The sequence below is a fragment of the Corythoichthys intestinalis genome, chromosome 7, assembly GCF_030265065.1.
Source record: "Corythoichthys intestinalis isolate RoL2023-P3 chromosome 7, ASM3026506v1, whole genome shotgun sequence".
NCBI classification, from domain to species: domain Eukaryota; kingdom Metazoa; phylum Chordata; class Actinopteri; order Syngnathiformes; family Syngnathidae; genus Corythoichthys; species Corythoichthys intestinalis.
In genome coordinates, this window is record NC_080401.1 from 21,056,963 (window position 1) to 21,076,013 (window position 19,051).

Consider the following 19,051-nt stretch of genomic DNA (forward strand, 5'->3'; position numbering starts at 1 on the left):
AAGATTCGCTACTTTCAACAATTTACTTTATTATCTACGAGTTTGTAGTTTAAAAATGTATCAAACTTGTTACCAGTTTCAGCGCACTTTTTTGTCAACACAATGTTACATGAGTGTAAAATGTAATCCTGTGATCAGACTGCTTGCAGATTGACACTAGAAATATTATTATCATAATGTTTTATTTTCTATGACGGTCAAATTCATGATTTGCATGGCATATACAGTATATTCTACAGAAATTAATAGTATTGTAGCTCTTCAGAAAAATGACCAATTTTCTATAGAAGTGCCGGTGTCCATATAATAGTTTATCAGGTATATATTTAAATATTTACATTGCTCTTCTTTTGGAGAGACAGACCTCATTAAATTGTGGGTCCATGTCCTCTGTAACCTTCTGACTAGCCTCACTTTCATGTTTTTGCAGCCATTTGGGAAGGAGATAACCAAACCCTCAGACGATAGCAGCGTCCTTCCACTTTAGGTTGTCAGCAGCAAAGTTGCAGCACTGAAACCTTTCTGCACATCGACACACACACACATGCACTCCACTCAAAGGGGACAGTCTTTGTTTGATCCGCAGTGAGGTTTATCTCCTAAACCCAAATGTCAACACTTACTGTTGACACACTCTGTTTCCTCCAACAATCCAGTGCAGTCAACAGTCAAAGCCTGTGAGAGAAGCAAGTAAAAGTAGTTGACCTGGGGCAGAAAGGAAAATCAAAAGGAATATGAACAAATGATGCTGATTTCACAACACAAATATGCAAATGCACGTAAGAACACTGTTCTGCATGCCATCATAAAGTGGCTATCATCACGACCTTGCTTAATTTCAGAATTTGGATAAGTTTCAATACATTTTGTCTGTGTGTAATATACATTGTTCTTTTTCCACTTCAAAATGCAATACATTTAATCTACTTAAACACAATTATCTTTCCCTTCAAATTGGTGCTGTGTTCAGGCATATTTTATTTTGCCATTGCTTGTGTCCCCCAATGTCGTTCTTTGCAGCGAGAAGAGTTCCCTCTCTTCTCCAGGTTAATGATTCAAGAAGTGGTATCATGTCAGAGGTCTTATCAAATAACCTTAAATGAAAACACTCCCCTTTCTATCAGCCCACTTTTCTTCTTGTAAACTAGCATAAATTAGTTTAATCGCCATGATTACAAAAACAATAACCGAAATACTTGAAAAAAGATGTTTCTCCTATCAAAATGAGACTGCCCAATACAATGAAACTGCATTCCACTCTAAATCTAGAATTAATCCAGTTAATTTAGAAATAAAGAACCAAAGAGAGAGAGACAAAGAAAGAAAGATACAAACACACACAGAGTCACAGCGAGAGTGAGCGTACCCCAATAACAGAACCTAACAGCTGAGATTTTGGAGATGCGAACCCGTTGCCATTGAGGCGATGTGTTTCAGTCCAGTGAACCGATTGGACCAGAGATCTATGACGTCAGACGGCCGCATGAGTCGAGGATTGGAGGGAGGGGAGTAAACAACGCAGCAAGGAGGAGGAAGAGGAGGAAGAAAGGTTTCCACATCTCAGACAGTTCGGCTTGACGCGCCGAGTCTGATTTTACGCACGAGAGCGCGCTGATTTTGTGCTAAAGGCTTAAAGTTATTTACACTAACTTTATTAACTTATAGCGCCTACAACACTTTTGGAGCCGACACAAGAAAACTTGTTTTGCCTTTCAATTCACGTTTTGTGCGCTAGAGTGACACATTACTCACGTCAGTGCGCAATTGTGACTCCCGTCGCATGATTTTGTCGTCTATTCGTATTTATCATGGTCAGTTTGTTTAGGTAGAAAGAAAAAAATGACATTTTGACAATTAGAATTGATGTCCATCGGCCAAGGACGGTTGGCAACGTTAACCCGCATCTGGCCCAAGATACAGAAGTGCAACACGCCCGCTTGAGCTTGAACCCACGGGCCACTTGGACCGAGTTGGGAAGTGACCCGCATCCCTCGCGTGAGCGTCCGAATTTCCCGCTGAGCTGAGGCCGGCGGCGCTGACATGCTGCCCAAAATCGAGAGTGACTCGCTGGGACTCTCTCGATCGTATGGGGAACAGGGACACATGCCAAGAAACGTGCAAGGTAAGAAGTGACAAACTTTTCACTTTAGGCAACAGACGTGCATATTCAAAAAGCTCTTATACTATTGATGAAAGATGTTTGCATTTTCAAACCATACTAATATGGATAGTCTCACTCAAATAAAGCAATGCTTCTGGTGGACCAGTCCTGATGCCGGGCGCGTTAAAAGTGTCCAAATTGACTAAACAGTATTAAATCCAATATATACGCTCCCAGCTTTGAGCCAGCTTGGATCCTTTGATTTAATATGCCCGATTGAAGTGCACAAGAAAAACATTTTCTCTTCTCAATGGTATACAGATCAATTTCTTAATCAGAAGTCTCAAGTGCTGAATGTGTGATGTTATCCGAATCGACATATATCACAATATTTCATAAATTTGTTTCAGATTTCAAATTAAGTAAAATATTTAGATGATATCTAAATATTGTTAAAATGCATTCAGAAACGTTGCTGAAGTTTAATAAATTTGATTTGGTAAATAAATAATATTCCAGTGGCTCACCTTTATTTATTTTAATTCCAAAGCATATGCTTCCATGATATATTCATAAATGCGACGGACATTTTTAACATTGCTTCATATTTTGTGAGGAAAAAAGTGAGTTATTTATCAATTGTTCCAATCCTGCAGATTGAACTGTATCGTAAAATGTAAACCGAGCCGGGGACAGTTCTTTAATTGCGTCACCTTGTAAGATTAAATAATAATAATAGTAAATTAAAAAAACAACAACAACAAAAACAATAACTTGCGCTGCTCCTTTAATTTCACTCTTGTCATTCGGGGGATCTAAGCGGTCAATCAATTAGCCTTTGCGCGTTTATGAGATTCTGATAACAGAGCCAAGACTGCGTGCAAGTCAAGTCAAAGAGTGGTTTGTTAGATGTTCACTTATCAGCTTTTACACACGCAATAAAACAAGGTAGCTCAGGACAAGTTGTTTTTCTTGGAAGCATTTCGATTTTGCATGATATTTTGGGAGGGTGTACTGTCTGCAGGAAAAGGCCAACCACAGGAAAAGAACGTTTATGCGATTTATAACGAAGTCTTTATTTTCAAAATTTGTATTTTTAAAGTAGCAGGATCATATTGTTTTGCCTGTAGATGTCTTTGTTGTTGTTGTTGTTGCTATTTAATAAATGACATGCTCATGTCTATTTAGCTTTATTGCAACCTCTTGCCGAGTAATGTAAAGTGCTTTAATGTGACAAATTGTGTGACTATATTGCAATAATGAGAAGAGGCCCTGCATTTCATTTCTTTAGTTTTATGCATTTTATTTGTTTATTTTTTACAAGGTTTCTTTTTTTAAAATCTTATTTTGATTCGCTTTTAATGCAAAAAATGCCAGCGACGCCTTTCAACTTGTTGCTTATGAGCCATATCAGAATGTGTTAACTGAGTGTTAAATGATGAGAATTCGATTTAAAAAATAAAAATAAAAAATCTAAATGTTGTTATAATTGTTGTCCCGCAGGCCTCAATGAAGTACCCAAGACAAAAATGAGTCCTCCAAAAAAAAAAAAAAAAAGCATTATAGCTCCTTTGAATCACAGCTGCTTTTATGACTACAGCTGTAATTTTTGCAACTTTTGTAATCGTCTTTTTATTTATTTATTTATTTATTTTGCTGATTGATGCAACACTTTCCAATGAGTGAGATCAATTATTTAATAATTAGATAATGAAACAAGACAAAGTAACGTTTATAATGGCAGTCATTAATAGACATATATTCTAACAAATAATATTTTGTCAAACAAAAGAGGAAGATTAAGGTTGCGTTCCATCTTAAGTTGCCTTTGCGCAAAACTCACGAACGATAGTAAATGTGGCAACAATTTTTATGTGTGCGTGTTTTTGTTTTGTTTTGTTTTGTGTGTGTGTGTGTTTTTTTTTAAGTTGCTTGTAGCATTGCGTTGTTAGAGAGGGAATAATCATGTTGGTTGTTTCTATTTTGGCCTGCAGTGATGAGCGTTTGTGTGTGTGTCCTCATTTGTCTGTGGGCGGCAACATGTACTCCTCCACTCTTTACCACTAATACCTAGGTGTCCCCCAGTGAGCTCGACGTAGATGTATTGCATATTTATGAGACTTCCATAGTCTTCTTTTTGGTGGGCTTCTGATATGCAAGTTTACAGAAAATACGCTATAAAATTTACAGCGTCTGTTTAGCGCTTTTCCTTTTCTTCTTCAGAACGTCCCCAAGGCAAAATTGACCGTACGTCACGAACTTTGGGCCGCGTTGTTCTCCCAATTGAATACAGGTATAGCATTGTAAACGTCCTCTCTGTGTACGCATGTCCATTGCAGTTCCACAATTAAAAATGATGGACTACTCATATGACGAAGATCTGGACGAGATGTGTCCCGTGTGTGGAGACAAGGTTTCAGGCTATCACTACGGGCTCCTCACCTGTGAGAGCTGCAAGGTTAGTACATATGTTCGTGTGTGTGCGCGCTCGTGGAATCTGTAATATGCTGCACGGAGTTTGGGTTTTGGATTTGTACATTTTTTTCTGCTTTTCCATATAGTGTTAAATGTGCATTGCTATAAGGGGTTTTTGCAAACAGAAAACAAGAAGAAAGCGAAAGGTAATAATTGAGAATGTATTTGCTCATAAAATCATTTTGGAGTGAGTGGCTATAGATTTTGCAAATACCAACAGACAAACATAAGTCAGGGCCAGAAAGTTCAGTAATTACTAGATAAATTCTGTCTTTGAAAAAAATAATTGGATTGACACTTAGACACTAAGAGTGTTTTCAATTGTTAAAAATGTGTTCGTTTTTGTGATAGGGACTTGCAGTGGTTCGGCCTCACATCAAATCTATAGAGACATTTTGATATTTTGAACCTCATACAGACTAAAGTATGCATGTTGCTTTAGAACACAAAAAAATACAGCATCGTAATATAAAATGAATATATTTTTGTCAATCAAAAGAGAGTATTACTACAATGTGTAAAGGCAGAATTTAAAAGAAACACTCTTACTCAGATGCAAGGTGTATACATAGGTTTTGTTTGTTACGTGTGCTCATGGCTGTGTAGGGAAATTAATCGCAAGTTCATTAAGAGCCCAACAACCGGGTCTGAATGGCAAAAGCTTCCCTATTAAAACTAGCCTGCAAAGTAAAACTCTTCTGAATTTGAGCTCCATCAGCAGGCTTTCCCCACCATTTCCTCTCCTCCCCTCATGCAGGCATTAATAAGGCAAATGGCTCTGCGTTAACACAACTTGGAGTATATACAACATCAGTATTGATGTTGTGGCATCACATTTTTTGCCTGTGTGATCATTATTTAAAGCAGATGTTATAGATTGGATTCCATATTGTAACCTTGAGATGCTATGAGCACTTGCTTGGAGGGAGATGTCAGTGGCATCTGTGAAGCTTCTCAGCTTCAGCACACCATTGAACCTTTTTAGTCCGAATTATGTGTGTGCATGCCTGAAGTGTGCATATGAAGAGGTGTTTAAAAAAGCCCCGTCTATCCTTGTTAAAACATTAATAAAATTGATATTCACCTCCAACCAGTCATTGATTCGCTCAATAACCCTGCCACCCAGGTCGCTGATTGGTAATGGCAGCTGTGCAATTGTCAGGCTGATATATCAGTTTGCTGTCAGTATTCAACCCCACCGCATATACACACTTTTCCTTTCCCAGTATTACGACATTCAAGTGCACATTGAGTACACAGACTCACGATGAGGTACTGGTGAGAGGCTAGTTTCAGAGGGGCCTGAAACATCGATCGATGCAAGGAGTCAGTAAAAAGGTCAAGGTCAAGGTGCAGGAACACCATGAGCAAAGCAAATTAAGTTCAAGTATAGTGGCACAACTTCAAAGTGAGCATTTGAAATCAAATCAACCAATCTTTCAAAATAAACTTTACTATTTGGACTTGAATGGACATTTGAAGGAACTCTGGTGGTTGTAAAATATGCTCATTTGAAAAATATTTAATCCACTTTGAATGGGGATCCTTGTTGCATGGTATAGGTTGGTGGGTAGATTAAAGATTTGTGTGTTTTCCATGGGGTTACTGCTAAATGAGGTGACATTCCTAGTGTCTGGTTTGATGTATATTTTTGGGGTGAATAAGCCCTTGCACTACTTATGTTTTATGGAATGATGCACATGGTTAATTAAATTTGTGGTTGGCAAAATATTGAAGATACAGTGTCTACTCATTTTACTTGGAGTTGAAGGGAGAGTTATACTGCTTATAGTCCTCCAAGTTTATGGATCCAGAATACATTACCTGCTTCCATTTGATTTTTTTTTCCCTCTGCCCAAAATATTTGCATGTTGCAGTCAGGAACTCTATTAACCCGTAACGGGAAATTATGTAAATTTATTGGGGGGGTTGCTGTATGCTCATGTGCTTATATTTTTAAATGAAAAATTGTAAGTTAAAATGCCTCAAAAGTTGTGTCGATTATAAAAATCATTTTTTTTCCCTGACAACTTGATGCACAAATATGTGTGTGGATGTTATCTTTGTTCAAAATGATTGCCAAGTGATTTGAAATTTTCAATTTATGAATCTTTGTTACTTACTGCCATACAAGTAACATATATTCTAATATTTTCCATCAAATTTGTGTGTGTTTGCGTGTGCGTGCGTCCGTGTGTATGTATGTGCATGTGCACTTTGTGTGTGTACATTCAGTCTACGTGCGTGTGAATGGGTGCATTACCATCACATGGAAGAGGTCAAACAGGTTGACATGTTAATTGGTTCCCTCCGCAGGGCTTCTTCAAGCGCACGGTGCAGAACAACAAGCGCTACACATGTATTGAGAACCAGAGTTGCCAGATTGACAAGACCCAGAGGAAGCGCTGCCCATACTGCCGCTTCCAAAAGTGCCTCACTGTCGGCATGAAGTTGGAAGGTAATGGAATACATTCACAATTTAACATTTTTCACATGCCAAAATCACACACACCCGGAAAAAATTCTGTCCTTTTAAATTACATTTGTATTTGATTCAGGATATTTCCTACGTCTTTTAAGTCTTCGTGTGTCTGTGTGTTTCCATCAGAAAGCTCGCTTACCAAGAAAAAAATATTTATGGCTTCAAAATTTCCACCCTCATTATCAATATTATTCATCCCTATTATGTTGTGAGTTACTGAAATATAGGGAACTGTTCTGATCTGGGTGTAGTTTTGCAGCACTGTAAACTAAATCCACATCAGTAAACATTTATACACACATATAACATATATAAACTAATGCCTCTCTTTACAGCGTCAATAAAATTTGAACTGAGGAATATAACTGTAATATAATTGTTTTGGAGCTAATGAACTCCAAGCAAGTTGCTATTCCAACTTATGGGCATAGCAAACAGCTGTGCAGATTGTAGTGGCCATGCTGCATAAATGCATTGACACACTTGACAAATTACTTGACTTAAGATATATTTAAACATTTATTTTAGTCTGTGCGTAGGTAATGTATTTGCTGTAAAAATAAATTGATGTACTGTACTTCATTTTGCTCATTATGGGGTTTTATGAGAACATCACCCCATAAGGTAGTTTAGAAGTTGTGCACATCTGCAGAAGTGAAAAGGCAAAACCAGGCAAAATTATTTGCTAAGCATCATATACTTTTCAAGATATGCTGCCTGTTTGCAATTACTGATGCTGAAAAGTGGAAGGAAAAAATTATTTCATGGAGCGGCTCAACTGACTCTGGATGTCCACATAGGTGTTTTATAAACTTTAAGTGTTCTTGTGAAATGACAATTTCGTCATTTTCCATTAAATTACAGTTGAATGCTTTTTAGCATAACCCATTCTTGCTTTGGCTTGAAATATATTCTTCCGTGATCATTTTGAATACAAAGGGTTTTATTCCCAATTGCAATATCCACAAAAGTTGAATACCTCCTTTGACGATAAAATTGTATGTGTTGTGTTATGTACACTGGAAAGTTGAGCACAGGAATACCTCTCTTTTCAGCCAATATGTTGAAAACTAGCTAGACCTATTAGTATTTTAGTAGGAGGTCAGGGGGGTTTGGGGGTATCTGGTTGTTGGTGGACACTTAATACCTGCCAGGCAGGGAAATGAAAAAGAAAAATCACATGAGTATAAGATTGGTGATGATGATAGTTTCGGCCAGCCGGTGGGAGCCATCTTTGAATCTTTAATATGGATACAGTTCCGAAGCACGCTCAAAAACCAAAGATAAAAGGGTGAATATTCTTCCTATTCAAACATTATATCTACATAATTATTATTGTTCATTTCTACTCTGAAGTCGTTCATTTTGGAGCATACAATGATTGTACAACAATATATACATAACTTAACAGAAAACAAGTATTGCTGTTATCATTTGTCCATTCTTCTTCATTTTTATACATAATGAGTTTGCAGAAACTTGCTCGTGCTATTAAATGAGTAACTTCGCCCAGTCTTTTGACTATTAGAGTATATTTAATTCTTTTCAAATAAACAGTCTGACAGTACCTGCAAATATCATAAGAAAGATGAGATTAAAAAAAGATGAAGAAAAAAAAGAATGTATTTTCTGAGACTTCTCCCTTCTTCCTTCCATGTTAGGTGTAATTAATTGCTCTTAATCATGAATGGCCGCTGGGCACTGAATCCCAGTCTGCCATATTCCCGTTGACATGAGCGCACAGTGTATTTGGTTTGCTGGCAGCAACTTTCAGCTCGGGGGCACGATAGGCCCTCCAGCAAACTGTCAAGGCCCAGGAGCTCCAGTGGGCGACTCCTTTCACAAGCTATAAAGCCCTCCTCCGCAGGAAGGCTGACACCTCTTACCACACAGAAACGCACACAAGCACACACATCTCCTTAGCAAATACATGTATTAATGAAAAGGCCAACAGTGTTCAGAAGGCCACAGGCAAGCTCTTGAAGCTGCCATTGGTTAAAAAAAAAGGCAGTAACAATGATAGAAAAAAGCTCATTTGGACTCCGACCTGTGTCATAGCATAACACAGCAGCTTGTAGCAATATGTGAAACGAGTGGAAACCAATTGCGTGAGAGCTTATTTTGATCATCTAAAGTTTGTTGATTTCCCAGCAGTTTGACAGTCTGTTATTTCCAGTCAAGATATCTGTGTATCATTCAAGATAGTCTTTGCATCCATAACTTCACATCAAATGGTTGGTGTAGAATTCCATGATGTGTAATATTTCAAAAGAGGAAAACACTTAAGCTGTAATAAAGTAGTTAGTAGTAATTATAATTTAAAAAAAAAAAAAAAATCCCTTAAAAGGATACAGCGTCCCCGCGATGTTTATGAGGATAAACGATAAACAGCATGGAAGATGAATGAATGAATAATGAATGAATGAATGAATGAAAGAATGAATGAATGAATGAATGAATGTGGAAGTTGATCTGCTAACTTATCTAAGCATCCAAAATTGTGTCTGCCGATAATGCAAAATTGACGTGCAATTCATTCTTTACACTCTAGAAGAGCTACAGTATATTTAAATAAATGAATTCAGCACATGCGATGTGATTCATTAATTGAAAGACAAATCACAATTGCTGATTTCTGTTTTAAATACAGAACCTCAAAGAGAGATGAAAATGAGAATTGTCTGGAAAAACCTTTCCTTCTGTTTAAACATTTTTAAAATACCAAAAATAAAACACCACTTTCAGCATGAGACTTTGGAGCCTAGAGTTTAGGGTTGATTGAGGGCCAGTCACAGAAGGAGTCATGTCATATCATATATATGTAAGAAATGCAGTCCAATTCCTAAGTTTCTTGCTTCCGTTAGTGCAGTACACAATTACAATTCAGTGGTGGCACGGTGGCCGATTGGTTAGCACGGCATCTAATAGTTCTGAGATTAAGAGTTCGTTCTGGGACTCCAACTTTCTTACGTGGAGTTTGCATGTTTCCCCCGTGTCCCTGTTTTTTCTGAAGGTACTTATGTTTCCTCCCATGTCCCAAAAACATACATGATACATTAGGTTTAATAAATACTCTTAATAGTTGCTTGTCTGTTTGTGCCCTGCAATGGCCTTGCAATCAGTTCAGGGTGTATCGTACTTCCTGCCCATAATCAGCTGGGAAAGGCTGCAGAATGACAGAGATCCTCGTGAGGATAAGCGCTTCAGATGATGAATGAATCGGTGATGGCTTCTACCAAGGTTTAATTTATAATGTTAACATGCACTCGGGACGAGTAAAAGCAAACGAAACCTTTATTCCGTAGCTAGCTTTATTTTGTGTAATTCAGTAATTTATCTTCCACAACAATTCCATTCTCATCACTTCAAACTTCTTCTTTCCCTCTCTCAAGGTTCCGCAACATAAAAACGATCAGCGCTGCACTATCTAGACTCTTAAAGTTATTGACCATGTTAAAACTGGTTACAAGAATGCATGCAATCTGTTACTGTAGGGTTTTTGCTTAGACCTTAAAGAATGACGGTACACCTTTTCTCAGGTGGTTCTTGGCATTAATGAATTCTTGTGGGCATCTTTCTTTTTCTTTTTTTTTTTAAATACAGTATAGCCCTTATTGAATAAATACAGGGTATTGAAGGTAATAACTCAAACTAATATTTGTTCTAAGATAAACACTTAATACACTACCAACATTAGGATTTGTTCACAATGGCATATCAGACAGTTGGAACATTGGGTCGAAAACAGTGAGAATCCACTTAGGTTTCATACCATTAACACTGGAGCTGATGAAGCGTGTTACATCTGAGTATCCCCCACTCGTGGGATATTCCAGGAGTTACCTTGATTATATGCTTCACTAACCTGCCTAATGTCTCCTTCGCTTAGTGGATCACCTAAAAGATGCAGTGTGGCTATGGGCTGTTTAGGCAGGTTCATGATTAAAACTAATTGACCTTAAAGACCTGCTAGTTTCTTAATCATTTGAAGATGGTTTTACAGCTACAATTGTCTAAATCTAGCAATTTTAAAACATGACATCACCAGACACATTATTAATGAATCAATGAAAGAGCTGTATCAGTCTTTGCTCACAAAAATAATACTTGGTTTTGACTGGCACTGTCAGAGAAGTAATCATCTTTAACAAGGTCATGTTTTCTTTGCTTAGGGTTTTTGTTTGTTTCATTGGCAGAAATGTGCCAAAATTACTCAATCTATTTTCTGTAAATTCTGTGACGTGATTGTACATTGACCCAGGAAGAAACCCTACAATTTTAGTGTGGCACCAGATAACGGTGCAGCTGTAATAGTAACATTGGAAGATAAGAATGTTTTTGGTCACCTTCATTCAAGGCGGCTATCCAGGAACTTGGTTCTGATCCATGTCAGAGCAGTCAATTAGTTAGTAGATCAGGTTATTGCCAGGAACAAACACTTCATTGTATTTTAACAACAGTGTTATTATTGTGATTGTTGTTCACAGTGGTGTACAATGTAAAATTCTTCAGGTGGTGCAGTCAATCACTTTAACCTGCAACGACAAAATATTGTTCAAATAACACATCCCAAGTCCCTAATAGTTTACACTAAATTTTTGTTGTTGTTGTAGTATCTCATTAAATTAGTGGTCAGTGAATCTATTTATTGCACTAAGCCATCCTTGTGAATAAGCATGCATTATTTGTATATACAACCAGGTCCCATCCCCTCTTCCTTATGCCTCTTCAGTCTCCACATTGATTCGTCTTCCTTCAGCCCACTTAAACTGCACTGTGAAGCCTGGCATCTGTCCCATTACTTATGCATAGGTATCATAGGTATTCATGTGTGTTCACAGGATAGGGCACATTCGGAATAGGGGTCGAGGCCCCGACATGACAAACAGAGTGTCAGCAAGGCTCTGCAGTAACCATTAATATGCTTGCGACAGACAAGGATCCTCACCTGCGTGCACTTAATATTCCTGTATATTAAACAACCATAAATCAAAGGACGTAAGCGCTGAGCTTGTGTGTGGGTGTGCTCGCGAGTGCACCCGTATGTGCGTGTGGTTGTGTGTGTGTATAGGAGGTGGTGCCCCACTTGTGCCAAGAAAAGTAGTGTAGTGTGTAAAATTTTTTTTTTTTTAAATGAACAAAAATTAACAGATGCACATAACAGTACAGTTGTACCTTGACATACGATCGCTTCGACACACGATCTTTTCAACATCCGAGGTAAAATTTGACTCGCCATTTGTTTCTACATCTACAAATGCTCAAAATACAACGATTTATGACAGTGTCGCGATTTCATTGTTTTCCCGCAAGATGCACACACTGCTGATTTTCTTGTGAGAGAAATCAACATGGGTTCCAAGAATGTTAAAGCAGGTGGTGAAAAAAGTAAAAAGGTGAGGCTTACCACAGGAAAAATATAAGCGTGGAGTGCGTGTCCGTAAACTGCTTGACAATACTCTTCCCACCTCTGTTTGCCAGTCTTTATAAGTAAAGGTGACAACCATCGCCAAAGAGATTGCCACCTTCGTCAGGTTTTTAATCAATTATTTCCGAACTTGTGCAAAAAAAAAAAACACGCCAACAGCCCGCAACAATAGGATGCTAAAAGTGAAAGGAATACTATGTCAACTGCGCTCTCTCACTCTGCCGTCAGCCCCGTGTTGCGTTCAGGTACACCACACAAAATACGACTGCCATTTTAGAACCCGAGTTGTTACATTATTACAGTTATTATTATTATTATTACTATTATTATATATTATTCCAATTTGTAATCATAATGTATTTGTTTTGCTCTTTGTAATTGCTATTTGCCATTGTAACAGTAGTATTTATTAAGGATTTAGTGTAGGTTTTCGGGCTGTGGAATGAATTAATGGAATTATAATGTATTCTTATGGGAAAATCCTGCTCGACATACGTCCATTTCGACTCACAAACAAGTTCCAGGAACGAATTAACTTCGTATGTATGTAGAGGTACCACTGTATTACTAAAATGTATACATTGATGACAAAATATTGATTTCAAAAAGTACAAGACACCTAAAACTTCAAAATATAAAATTATTCCAATGGTCAAAATGCAAGCTTTAAATTGTATGAGGCCTCAATGTATGTTTGTCTTCTTTGTGTTTCTGGGGTTTTAAAAATGGAAAATAACCACTTGAGTTTTTATTTGTGTGCCTGTGGGTGTGTTGAGATATTGGTGGGTATGTCAGCAACACCCCTAATCTTCTTTCTCCAAAATGGCTACATGAAACTCATTTATCTTTGACCTGGGCTGGCCACAGTATGGGTTTCTTGGATCATTAATTGCAACATGATTTAGAAATACCTAATAGTTTTAAATAACCACACATGAATGCTCAAATGTACTGTATACATTTGTTCCAACCCCCAGTTCTTTGATATATGGATCAATATTCTATAAATGGTTAAAATAATCCCTGGCACTGCAATTCAAGTTCCAGCATGACTGTTGTGTCGGTGAGCGACGCACTACGTATGCATTACAAATGCTTTGAGGTGTCAAGATTTCATGCTCCTATCTATGTCTGTGATCAAGACAAGTGTATAGCATCGAGTGTATCAGAGGGTGTCAGCATATGTGTGTGCGTGTGTGAGTGTGTGTTAGATCCTATCATTCAAATCAGTGACAGACTCTTTTCTAACTGAGGTCATTAAAATCACTCCCAAGGCAGCTTTGGAGTGCATGTAAAGGAGGTAGGGGCATGGGGGCTGCTCACCCACTCCCCAGTAGTCCTCAAGTGTTCTTTTACTAATCTATTAAGACATTATGAGCTGTAGTGGACCAGGGCCAAGTCACCATGGTATCCCAGGAATCAAAATCTAAAAGAGAGGCCAAGAGCTTAAAATACTACAGATGTCTGATTACTGTAGTATTGCAGTGAGCTTTTCTCTTGTTTAGTCCCCGATATCTATTACCTGATTGCACGGGGGTCGGAGTAAAGGGTGATTAAATATGAATAATTAACTCCCACGCCCCCCAACTGGGAGGCAGCAAAGCAGCTTTGTGATGGTGGCAGTCAGCCAGATCACACGTGGCCCCTGTAGCAGTCCAATATGTAACCCTCTCATTCATTAGACATACCAACAGCACATACATGGTGTGTGCCTCACCACGGGATTCTGCATCAGGGTGGGAGGGTATGGGGGAGAACCTCCATGCAAATAGTCAGCCTCTAGTTTAGCCATTCTGGCATGTTATTAAGCTATCACATAATTTTAGTCAAAAGCTTTAAAATGATCTGTCTGACAAAGTGCATTTGTATTTTCATGCAAAGAGAATTGTGTCTTTGTTCAATCATTAACTTCAGTATCTGTTAGACCCGTGGCATTTAAGAGTCAACAATGTCAAGTATAATCACTGTAGGAAAACCTTTGTCCTACATTTGTCCTACATTACACCATATTATTTTGTGTGTACATTTTCTATATCTTAATAGATATAAATTGCAACACTAATGGTAAATGGTGTTATACTTATATGAATTCTGAAAAAATGGTGAATCACCATGGGAACACCAAACAGCATAATTGTGATATTTTGCCGTTCATTCAAAAGGTTGAAAAGGTTAAGATTTATTTCTAAGCGATACACCCATTTCAAACTGATTTAATTGGTTATTGAGCAAATCATATTGTTATGATGCTCATTTATAGCTAAAATCTAGACGTGGTAATGTTTTCACCACCTTGTGTTCCCTGCTTATTCTTTTTTTTTTTTTTTTTCCCAGCTGTGCGAGCAGATCGTATGCGAGGAGGACGCAACAAGTTTGGCCCAATGTACAAACGTGACCGGGCCCTTAAGCAACAGAAGAAAGCGTTGATCCGTGCCAACGGCCTAAAAATCGAGGCTATGAGCCAGGTGATGCAGGCTGTCCCTACAGACCTCACCATCTCATCAGCCATTCAGAACATTCACTCAGCTGCCTCCAAAGGCCTTACATTGAGCCATCACGCTGGCCACCACACCAGTCACCACCATCACCACCACCATCATGCCACTGCCTTACCCCCAACAGACTATGACCGCAGCCCGTTTGTCACTTCGCCTGTCAGCATGGCAATGCCCCCGCATGCCAGCAGCTTGCAGGGCTACCAAACAGCCTATGGACACTTCCAAGGCACACGCACTATCAAGTCCGAGTACCCAGACCCGTACACCAGCTCCCCAGAGTCCATCATGGGTTATGCCTATGTCGATGCCTACCAGTCGGGCTCGCCTCCCAGTTTCCCCCACCTGATCGTAGAGCTGCTCAAGTGTGAACCGGACGAACCACAGATTCAAGCAAAGATACTGGCCTACCTGCAGCAGGAGCAGGCCAGCCGGGGAAAGCACGAAAAGCTCAACACCTTTGGTCTCATGTGCAAGATGGCTGACCAAACGCTTTTCTCCATCGTGGAGTGGGCTCGCAGCAGCATCTTCTTCCGAGAACTCAAGGTACGTGTGCATGGTCCTTTGAGTGTAAAGATTGACTATAAAAAATGTATGCACAACAGTTATATCAAATATTTAATCATCTGCAGGCTTAACATGAATATTTGTTTTGATATTTTACAAACACAATTTATGGGCATCCCTTCAATTAGCATCATGGTGGATGACAGTGTAGCATGTCTGCCTCTCAGTTCTAAGATCAACAGTTAAACTAATGGCCTTTTTTTGTCAAGTCAAGCCACATTTATTTTTGTAGCCATCAATCACAACAAATGTCTCAAAGGGCTTCACAAGCCAGTAAACAGACCACTACAAATTCACTGATCTGAACGCCCAAAAGTGCAAGGGAAAACCTAGAAAATCCAAAAACCCCAACAGCAGTTTTCCTGTTGTACCCATGCGTGAGTTTTATATAGGTCACGGGTGTCCAAACCTGTCCACAAGGGCTGCTGTGGCTCCTGTTTTTTTTTTCTTACTAATCGACCACAGACAGTTTAACCTTTTTTGCACCACGGACCGGTGTGATTTGGCTATTTTTTTCACGGAGCGGTGTTTTGACAAATTTTTCAACCCATCAAAAATTGCAAGTATGCAGTTCTGCGCATGCGCGTAATATTAAAAATGGCCGCGAATGCAGCGATTCAAAAGTAAAACTTTTTTAAAGAAAGGAATATTAACTTACGTTTGATCGTGGATGGACAAAAGTTCTCCTCAGACCCATCCTGCCATGCTAGCTGCACACCGCTCTCTCACCATTAACACCTTCGCCATGTCATTAAGCATTAATAAAGAAGCCCGCTTCACAAAGATGCGATGTTGGAAATTGTAGCAAGGTTTTCAGTGTTCTCGTAAGGAGATTCCGGAATGAATTTAATTGTCTCAAATGTACGTTTAAGGTCGCTATCATTTGCGATCTCTACTAGCTGTTCCTCCTGTTGCACAGACATGCTCGAATAACTCGGTTTATACACAAACGGGTCACGAATCCACTCCTTCGCAGTTCATGGGTCTTCGAAGTTGTAGGCTCATCTTCTGGCTCGTCAGGTGTCCTTTTTCGCCGTAAAAAAATCTCTCCAAAGATGTCTGTTTCCCAGTCATTTTCGCTAGTGTGGGGTAACAAATGTGCTGCGCCCGGGGCCTAGTCATACGTTATTATAGAGGACAAGCGCACATAGATATATCATATATACAAAACAAGATGTACTGCTTGCAGTCCAATCAATGGATTTCTATGACGACATTCTAATCTATACTGAAGTATTATATCTAGAGTAGACAGGGATATTGATGTGTTAAGCAGGGGCACAGGCCAAAGTTAATTCGGCCAGAATGCGGTTGTCAATAAAATATTATTTCTGTGCGGCCTGTTCCATGTTCCATGTGAACAGCAGTTGAACATGGGTCAGTCGGTCCTAAGGGATGGGCGAACGCCGTTCGGAAGCGCGGGGCGATGGCCTTCGCCGATCAAAAGGGAGTCGGGTTCAGATCCCCGAACCTGGAGGGGCGGAGACGGGCGCCGGCGCTTCCCCCCCTCCCTCGTGCCTCGGCTTACTCCCTTCCCGGCGGGGGGCCCGTGCCAGCCCGGCGGATGGGGACCCCTGGTTTAACCCATGAAGTTTCTGCTAAAACAAGCCGCACCTGACTTCAATCAACTGATCACACTTGTAAGAAACCAGATTGGTGAAAAGGTTTCGTTTTGTTTTGTTGGAATGAAATCCAGCACCCACTGTAGTCCAACGTGGAATAGTTTGCACACCCCTAATTTAGGTAATCCTGATACCTCCTACATCCCCAAAAAATGAATTTTACATTGGTTGAACACTAAATTGGGCCTAGGTGTGTGGTTGTAAAAGGTTGTTTGTAAATGGGTGCCCTGCGATTGGCTGGCAATCAGTTCAGGCTGATCTGCACCCCACCTCCTGCCCCTAGTCAGGTGGTACAGGCTCCAGCACAACTGTGAGCCTTATTAGGATAGGGAAATTGCTAATGAATAAATGAATCCCTGCAGTTACTCAATACCTTTTTTAATATGCCTCTCATATTCACTGGTTCAACACCAATCTTCACGTGGCTCTGGATGCAAACTGTCCTAATATTTGATCAACAATTCAGCAGCCACTCACATTTTCCTCAAACATGACACATTTTGGCTATGAGCTACAATAACTCTAGGTCCTTCTTCATAAGGTTGTTGTCTGGGTGATTTATCTGCCCATGAGTGATTCATCTGATCTGACTCTGCACAGTCTTTGTGATGTATCACTGGTTAGCATATTGACTGAAGAGTCAGTGGCGTTACGATACACGCATGTGATCTGAAAACAGATCATGACTGACATGATCCCAAGTAGCTGAACTCTCTTTGTACTTTAGGATTACAATGACTTTTCCCTGGGCTTGTTGCCAAAATGTACAACTTGACTTTTACTGTACACCCAAGCAACATACCAGGATCTTTATTGAGCAAGGAAAATGTCATCTAACAGATATCTTTTTTTAATTAGTCCCAATGGATGCATTCATTCATCATTCAAACAACAATAGTTGCCCTGTACCCCCCCCCCCCCCCCCCCAATCCCCAAAAAATGCAACCTTTGCTGGGTAAATTGTATCAAATGTATTAATTCACATTTGTAACCTGGGGTCCAAACAACAATAGTAGTCTCAAATACACAAAACAAAAATATATCAACATGCAATACCATTCATAGACAGGCTTTAGCCCACTCTCCATATATTGTAAAGAGAGCCAATATAAACAAGCACTTCGGCAAAATTAACAAAGGGAAAACTCCCTTTCCTTCTAACGGGAAGAAACCATGATAACATCAAGCAAGACACAGCTTGTAGTGGTCATTTGCTTCAGCTTGTTGGGTTGGTCACTGTATTGTGTTGCAGACATAATGTGAGCATTTTATCTGCATTGAATTGTGTATATTTTCATTAGAGGAGCTTGGTGAGTTGTTGCAATCATTACTGTATTTACTGTATGAGAAAATAAATAAATAGTTGCTTCCTTTTTTGTTTGTTTTACATTTTTACGCTGTGCTTGAGTCAAGCTTCAAATTTGCTATCAGCTCATCTACAGTGCATCCATAATTGTCTTGCATATTTATGGTATTAAATTGTTTGGAATAGTGCATGGAGAATATGTTGCCTGTTCATCAATACAATGAAGTGCAAATAAAAGTCACTTAACATTACAATAATGGATATGGAGCTTTCTACAAGCCACTAAATCAGTTTAAAAGAATGTAATATCTGAATTATGATCATACTTCTTTGTTGTAGTAATAGCTTTTCCATTTTGGTTTTAGTTACAGATATGACAAAATATTCCCGTGCATTGCTGGTCAATGTCAGTCCGGATACAAACATCATGAATGCTTTTTCCGATGCATTGCTTCAAAAGAGTCCAAACGCAGAGTTCAAGTGCATGTACCGTATGTTTTCATTTTCTCTTTGGACGAAGGTTGAATATTTTGAGTGACATTGGATTGGGTTTGATAAGTCCCCGTGTTCCCCGT

The 19,051-nt window shown here is 39.1% G+C and overlaps 1 protein-coding gene across 3 annotated transcripts in view; it reads left to right on the plus strand.

The window, feature by feature from the left end:
• Positions 1–1,533: 1,533 nt before the first annotated feature.
• Positions 1,534–19,051, plus strand: part of nr5a2 (nuclear receptor subfamily 5, group A, member 2) — an 83,940-nt gene continuing 66,422 nt past the window's right edge. The window contains exons 1-4 of one of the 3 annotated variants that reach the window (XM_057840822.1): positions 1,534–2,122; positions 4,441–4,559; positions 6,893–7,034; positions 14,821–15,527. In XM_057840822.1, coding sequence (XP_057696805.1) covers positions 2,041–2,122; positions 4,441–4,559; positions 6,893–7,034; positions 14,821–15,527 — 1,050 coding nt within the window. In that variant the 5' untranslated portion in view covers positions 1,534–2,040. Of the gene's footprint in view, positions 2,123–2,978; positions 3,050–4,204; positions 4,349–4,440; positions 4,560–6,892; positions 7,035–14,820; positions 15,528–19,051 lie in introns of those variants that run through there. The other 2 variants (XM_057840823.1, XM_057840824.1) reach the window with 2 other exon arrangements.